Source organism: Octopus bimaculoides, chromosome 1 (genome assembly GCF_001194135.2).
Source record: "Octopus bimaculoides isolate UCB-OBI-ISO-001 chromosome 1, ASM119413v2, whole genome shotgun sequence".
NCBI classification, from domain to species: Eukaryota; Metazoa; Mollusca; class Cephalopoda; order Octopoda; family Octopodidae; genus Octopus; species Octopus bimaculoides.
Genome location: NC_068981.1, coordinates 126,990,932 through 126,999,218, shown reverse-complemented (window position 1 = coordinate 126,999,218; position 8,287 = coordinate 126,990,932). Strand labels below are relative to the sequence as shown.

At 38.1% G+C, this 8,287-nt stretch overlaps 1 protein-coding gene across 2 annotated transcripts in view; it reads right to left on the bottom strand.

Annotated features, from left to right (window-relative positions):
* LOC106882197 (transmembrane protein 17B) overlaps positions 1–7,822 on the bottom strand; it is a 17,243-nt gene extending 9,421 nt beyond the window's left edge. Inside the window, exon 1 of one of the 2 annotated variants that reach the window (XM_014932790.2) lies at positions 7,421–7,822. In XM_014932790.2, the coding sequence (XP_014788276.1) occupies positions 7,421–7,535 (115 nt within the window). In that variant the 5' untranslated portion in view covers positions 7,536–7,822. The remainder of the gene's footprint in view (positions 1–7,420) is intronic. The other variant, XM_014932789.2, reaches the window with a different exon arrangement.
* Between the last annotated feature and the right edge of the window lie 465 nt (positions 7,823–8,287).

The window sequence follows — 8,287 nt, the reverse complement described above, 5'->3', positions numbered from 1 at the left end:
TATATATATATATATATATATATATATATATATATATATTGGTGATTGAGGTAGTCAGAGTGATAGGATTAATAAGTTAAGAATAGTCTTGTATAATATAACAGTGACATTTATCTCTGCATATGCTCCATATGCTGGAATAGCAGATGAACAGATGGACTGTTTCTGTGAGTCTCTTCTGTAGACTACGTCAACAACGAAGGACAATTACCTTATTATTGTAGCTGGTGACTTCAATGGTCATGTTAGGCAGCAAATCAATGGAATTTCATGGTGTACATGAAAGTTTCTGCTTTGGCACTAGAAATGAGGAGAGGACAAGAGTCCTGAAGTTCTGTGATGCAAATAACTTTTTGGTTTGAAACACTAATTTCAGGAAACCAGCCAACCATCTTATCACTTATCAGTCTAGTGGACACTCAAGCCAGATTAACTGTATTCTCACCAGAAACAGGAATAGACAGATGTTTATAAATACAGAGTCCTTTCCCAGTGAGGAATGTACAGCTCAACACAAGTTAGTAGTTAGCAACGTCAGATTTAGGGCTAGATGGATACAGAGATGTAAACCAGTTTGGAAAAGGAAATTATGGAAGCTCAAAGATCCATTAAACCATCAGAGATTTAGAGACATTCTGATTAATGTGTTTGATGAGAAAGAGGAGGAGGTTGTGACATATAATATAGAGGACAACTGGAAGTTCATACAAGACAACCTACTGAAGGCTGCAGACCAAATCTATGGTTGGGGCAAAGTCTCTACCAGACAGAGAGTAACTTGGTGGCAGAACAGTGTGATAGATAAGGTTATAAAAGTGAAGAGACAAACTTGGAAAGAATGGAGAAAATGGAGGTGGCAAAGAGCTATATCAGGTATACAAGAGGGAAGTTAGGCAACAGGTTTATCTAGCAAGGGCAGAAGTAGAAAGGAGGTGGTTTGCCAATGTTTCACAACGTGAAGATCGGAGGCTTGAAGTGTTCCAGCTCTCTAGACAGTGTGTCAGAGAGAATCAAGATATTGTGGGAGAGAAGTGTGTACAGATAGATAATGGTATGCTTGCACTCAGTGACTCTGAAAAGAAAGAGGTGTGGAAGTGCTATTATGAAAGACTATTAAATGTGGAGAATGAAAGTGAACCTAACAGAAGGACTGGGTGTTCATGTCAACAACAGTATGATAAATAAAGCAATTAAGGATATGAAGACAAGGAAAGACCCTTATCCATCAGCAGTAATCACTGAGATGCTTAGGATACAGATTATATATCAATAAAGAACTCATGTATTTTTTCAGTGGTTTAAATAGTTAAAAGGATCACAGGATACATCTGTTATCTTTTACTTTTGCTTGTTTCAGTCATGGACTGTGGCCATACTGGAGCGCTGCCTTGAAGGGCTTTAGTCGACTAAATCAACCCCAGTACTAATTTTTTTTCATTTTTTTTAAAGTCTGGTATTTATTCTGTTGGTCTCCTTGTGCCAAATTGCTAAGTTACAAGGATGTAAACAAACCACCACCGTTTGTCAAGCATTGTGAAGGGGGAGGGAAAAACACAAACACACACATATATGTGTGTGTGTGTGTGTGTGTATGACAGTATGATGCTACCCTGCTGACTAGGTGAGGAGCAGGCCAACATTGCACCTGATCAGAAGGTCAGTGCATCACAGGGGTTACCCATTTACAGCTGAGTGTACTAGAGCAACATGAAATAAATTGTTTTGATCAAGAACACAACACACAACTGGTTTGAGAATTGAAATCATGATATCATGATCGAGAGTGCAACACCTCTAACCACTAGGTCACATGCCTTCACACACACACACACAAATCTCTGTTGATTTACCAGAAATTACAGGACTCAATACAAACGTAGAGTATTTTTTAATGCATAATAACTGAAAGGCTTCATACAGTTTCTAACAACCGAATTCACTCATATGGCTTTGATTAGCTTGGGGCTACAGAAGTTACTTGCTCATGGTGCTGCACAGTGGAACTTAAACCCGAAGCCATGTGTTAGCAAAGCAAGCTTCTTAACCACACAGCTTTCCCTGTTCCTATGAAAAAAAAAATTCTGAAATAACCCCAAAAAACTGGGAAATTGGTTTATAAAATATTTAATTACATCATCTAATACATTTGTAGGAGCTCACTTAGCCTTACCTAACTGAGATTTGAAACTGTGTCTGCACACTTGTTGTTTGTCAGATGACTGTCTGATTCCATTGTGTTTTATTTCCATGCTAGATTAATGAGAAACATCTGGCCTCCTAGGATCTTTTGCTGGTCATTGAAGGGTCAGTCCATTGAGTTTCTTTTCTACTTTAGGCACAAGGCTCAAAATTTTGGGGAGGGGGACCAGTCAATTAGATCGACTCCAGTACACAACTGGTACTTAATTTATCGACCCTGAAAGGCAAAGTTGACCTTGGCAGAATTTGAACTCAGAACATTAAGATAGATGAAATACTACAAAGCATTGCGCCCGGCATGCTAACGTTTCTCCCAGCATGGAGACAAAGCACAATGGAATCAGACAGTCGTCTGACAAGCAACAAGGGTGTAGATTTGGTTTCAAATCTGTTAGGCAGAGCTAAGCGAGCTCCTACACATGTTTCAGTGAAGATACACACTGGCTGAATTATGCAATCTCGGTCAGGTTAGTTTTCTAGGTTTTCACGTGTCACAGATTCCTACCAAATATGGCAGTATGACTCTCTGACAAGTGAAGACCCAGAAAAGTAACCCAGCCCAGACTGCATAATTCTGCCAACCAGTATCTTCACTGACACAAGCGAACATGAATTCAATAATTCATGATCTGACTCTCCATTTTTCTTCATCATCATCATCGCTTAACATCTGCCTTCCATGCTGGCAGAGAGAAAAGGACATATATACTTTAAACAGGTATTGTTTCCTGTTGTTTCTTTCTTACCCTACTTTGATAACGGGTTCACCCAAAATGTCTGTCTAGTTCTTTTCCTTTTCTGTACAGTGTACAATTCACTGTGCACAACTCTTTATGTTAAATCGTTTTGTGTTTATATTTTGTCTGCCTTTTGAATTTCTGTCAACAGCAAGGCACCTGTTTGTCCTCTGTCACACACTAACCTCTCATCACCTAACACAAGGCCACCTCCTCCAATAAACCCACCCCACTCAAATGATCTTTGTCTTGCGAGCATCTCCATCAGTGCTGGTGCCACATAAAAAGCATCCAGTTCACACTGTAAAGTTGTTGGCATTTGGAAGGGCATCCAGCTATAAAAACCATGCCAAAACAGACCTTGCTGGTGTTGGTGCCATGTAACAAGCACTGTCCCACTATGTAAGGTGGTTAGTGTTAGGAAGGTCATCCAGCCAATAATAACTATGCCAAAACAGACAGTGAAGCTTGGTACAGTCTTCTGGTTCGCCAGCGCCTTGTCAAACCATCCACCCCATGCTGGCATGGAAAATGGATGCTAAATGGTGATGATAATGATGATGTTGTGACTTCTTATGCTGACCAACAATCTGTCTCTTATTCCCCTTGCTCCTTTTGAGTTGTATGTATTTATTCATTCTTCCTTTCACAGATGTACTGTTGTGAATCAGTATGTTTTGGGCATTTTGAATTTAGTAGAGCCTATCCCCCTGTATGGCTGAGAACCATGAGAAAAGAATCAACTCCAGTACAAGAGTGTTACTGCATTTATTAACTCTAAAAGGATGAAAGGCAGGATTTGAATTCATAGCATTGTGAACCAGAACAAATAACATATACATTCTATCTGATGATCTAATGACTTTGTAAACTATATACATGTATGTGAGTGCATGTGCATACACTTGTGTGTGTGTAATCTGCAGGGTGATTCAGAATTCTCTTTACCATTGAAATATTTTAGCCAGCTCACTGACTAATCATGACACCAATACCTGTTCTGGCACTGTTTTTCTATATATCGCTAACCAGGAGATGAATTGCTGCTATCTCTAGCAGTTGAGCGTCCATCATTGACCAGACCAAGAAAGGTCAAAATTATGTGATCTGGTGGTCTTGTCGCTGGAGGTGGCAGGGATTTATCTCCCCACTAGTGCTATAAACAAGAGGGTATTTTGCACCAATAGCCAATATGAGAGTTTCTTTCATGGTATCTACTGCAGTATAGTTTGTTTTAACAGAACATCTACATTTAAGTGAGGATAAATATTACCTTATGGCATCAGTACAGCCTCTGTTGCTTATATACATATTTTAAATGATATGATATAAAGCTTATATTAATTTTGACTTATAAATTTTTAATGTTATCTATGCTATTTCATTGTGAATATCTTTTAACATTATACATGTCATTATTAAACATTTATGTTCTCTGCTGGCATGGGATGGATGGTTTGATAGAATCCAATAGATCCAAGGACTGCATCATGCACCAATGTCTGTTTTGGCATGGATTCTATAACTGGATGCACTTTACAAGGTATACTGGGAGTTTTTTTTCATGCCACCAGTTCAGTTGAGATCACCATGCAGCATGTAAGACTAAGAATTCCAGAGTGGGGATGGCTTTATGCTCAAAGACGAGAGAGAGTTAAAGTATGAGGGAAGGAGGAAAAGCAGGTTTTTATGTTGTAGAAGAACTACATTTAAAAGAGAGGGCGAGAATGATCAGGTGAGCTGGAAAGAGATACATAGTGGTGATAAAGTGTCTAGGTGGCCCCTCAAAGTACAATGTGAGTAGAAAAGGATGGGGACAGAGGAACTAGAAATGTGGGAGAGGGGGGCTGCAAGAGTACATGGGAACATGAACGAAGGATAAAAAGTAGGTAACAACTGTATAGATAGGGTAAGGTTGAAGGGTGGATGTAAGGAATAGTGGATAAAGGCTGGAGTGGGGATGACCAATGATGGTTCAGTTGGGGAAGATAGAGATGTAGAAGAGAGTGGGGGAGAGCAGTAGGATAGTTACACTGATAGTAATGATACAGATTACAGGGAGAAGACAAGAGAGAAATTATGTTTGGTTGAGTAGGCTGCAGGAGTGGAGAAGGAGAGGCAAGTATAGTGCATGATGAGATAATTTGAAGGTTCAGTAGACAGGGGTAACCAATGCAATGTGAGTGGAGAGAACAATGGGTGAAGAATGGCCAACAAGTGAAATAATTGGAGGTAACAAGAAAAATATGTGGGCATCGAGAGAGCTGGAGTGATAGAGATGACAGGTGGAGGGAGTGATAAGAGGAATAGATAGGGTGAAGGGCCTATTTTTGTAAACATATATATATATATATATATATATATATATATATATATATTATATACATACATACATACACACACACAGTGCTTTCAGAATTCAAGATCTGTGAATAACCATCTGAAATGAGCTTAAGACCTTGTTCAAAGATGTGAGGAAGAATTCTGGCATGCAGACACAGAGTGCTTACTGTGTCCCTTCTTGCCGACCATGGCTTTATAGTTTCTGTAGCAGCTGTCCATGTCATATCTTACAGCCTTTACAGTGTTCACATTGCATGGAGAAGCAGTCTTGATGTTGGCATTTTGATACCTGGTGTGAATCATCAGGATACAAGTAACTCTTTTCCAATAACCAGATGACTTCCAGTCCTCCATTTCATCTAACTTATTCTCAACTACAACTTTAATCTTTATACTCTCCAATGCCATTGACTGTTCACCAATACACCAAGCTGTTCCTGAAAAAATGTGATAAAAAAAAAATCATCAAATTTAGCCCGAACACCCTGTATATATCATCATCATTTAATGTCTATGTTGCCATGGGCTGGACAGTTTGACAAAGATCCAATGAGTTCAGGTACTGCATAATACTCCACTGGCTGCTCTGGCATGATTTCTACAGCTCGATGCCTTTCCTAATCCCAACCATTTTACAGTGTGTACTGGGTGCTTTTTTCATGCCACCAAAACTACTGAGGTCACCATGTAGTCCATAAATCTGCAAACCTGAAGAGATTCTGCATCCTTATGTTAGATGGAGTTTAAAATACGAGTGAAGGGATTGGGGGCAGAGCTGGTTCTTGTCAAAGAGCTACATGGTTGCTCGCATTTAGGAGAGAGAGTGAGAATGAACTAATGGTATCTTTCTTTATGTGTATATTAATGGCAATTTGCTTTAGACAACAAATCAGACAAGTGACTTGGACAAATTCCAAGCGAAACTGATGGTCATATGATGGTGGAATGACATGGCTGATAGGGTTGTAAAAACTAAAAGAAAGGGTTGGAAAACTTGGAAGAGAGGTAGTAGTAAGGGGCATTATCAAATGGCTGGGAGAGCAGTTAGATGACAAGTACACTTGGCTAAGAATGAGACAGAAAGGAAGAGATTTGCACATGTTTTACAATGTGACAATCAGAGGCATGAAGTGCTCAGGATTGCAAGACATGTGAGAGAGAACCAGGACATCATTATAAGAAGTGTATTTGGAAAGTTGAAGGCATAGTCACCATCGGTATGGAAGACAAGAAAGTAGCATGGAAATACTATTATGAGAGGCTGTTATATGTGGAGAATACATAGGATAAAGAGGAGTTACCTTATGCTAAATCTGGAGCAGAACCAGGATTTCAAGTTGACCAGAGCATGGTAGATAATGTGATGAAAAACATGAAAGTTATGAGTCCATCAGGGATAGTTGCAAAGATACTCAAAATATCTGATGAGGTAGGATACATGACAATGGCCTGGATAATTAATCATATTATAGAAAAAAAGTCATACCCAATGACTGGTTAGCAATATCATCATAAACTGCTACAAAGACAAAGGAAAGTCTCTTAAAGAGAAGCAATTATAGATGAATCAAACTACTGGATCAGGTTATGAAGGTTATAGGGAGAGTCATAGCATAACTTATCCATGTCAGAGTAGCGTTAGATGAGATACAATTTGGCTTCATGTACAAAAAAGATACCACAGATGCAATCTTTCTTGTGAGGCAACTGTAGAAAATAATTGCTCAAAGTACTGAGCTGTGAAATTGTACACGGTTGAGAAGTGAACTTCTTAAGCACATAATCATGGATCAACTGGGAGACAGATTTTCTACAGCTTGATGCTCTTCCTATCGCCAACCCTCACCTGTTCCCATGCAAGGTAATCTTTTTCTTCTGCTCTGGACATGTTCATTACAAGAGATCTTAAACCAACAGCACCGCTTCATGACGGTAATATATGTTAGCAAATAAGCGCGCTATTTCAAGACAAGCTGACAGAAACACACCTACGCACACATATATATACGATATGACGTCTGTGTACACACACACACACACATGCAATAACGTAAATTTGTGTGACTGGTGGAAGGGCAAAATATTGTGCGTATATACACACACAGGAAAAAAAGAGAGAGAAAGAAAAAACAACAACCAACCAGAACGTAAAATATTGTGTTGATTCTTTTTGATGTCTTCTCTGGAAACTGGGAATAAGAAATCCGTCATAGTGCTAACAGTCTTACGTAGCGTGGCTTCCACATTAGAAGCCATTGTGCAAAATAAAATGTAGCGAGTTTCAACAAAAGGAATAAGTTCGCAGCGATATTAAAATAAATCGCAGCATTGAAATAAAACACATTTCATTAGCGAATCATTACATTTCCCTTCTTCGATCGGGAACAGACATCATCCTAACAACGGAGAACTGTTTCGTGTGACAACTACTTTAGTTTGACTCCATGTTGCTTGTTGCCATAGTGTATTTGTAAACAACAATAGTTTCGCAAAAAGTAAATAAATAAATAAATAATTAATTAATTAACGAGTGAAAATAAAAATATACTTATCGCTTAGAACTTAATTTAATATGTATTATATATATATGTGCGAACTTTAGGTTAGTTAAAGTACGGTTGTGACTTATTTCAACTTTTGTAACTACGGAGAATTTGCTTTTAGAAGTTGAAATATGTCACAAATATTTTAACTAACCTAAAGTTTGCATATGCCTAATCACCTGCTTGGCGCTAACACTGTTGAATATATAGATATACTGAAATTATATATATATATATATGACATTGCATACAACTGTCTAAATTATATATATATATATATAATTTAGACAGTTGTATGCAATGTGTTACCAAAAGGAAAACTATAATTGTCACTAAATATGACTAGGGTGTTAGAACACTTACATTGCTACGAATAAGCTCTTATTTCTAGCAATGTCTGTGTTCTGAGCATTGTATACAATAATTTCATTATTATTATTATTATTATTATTATTATATATATAT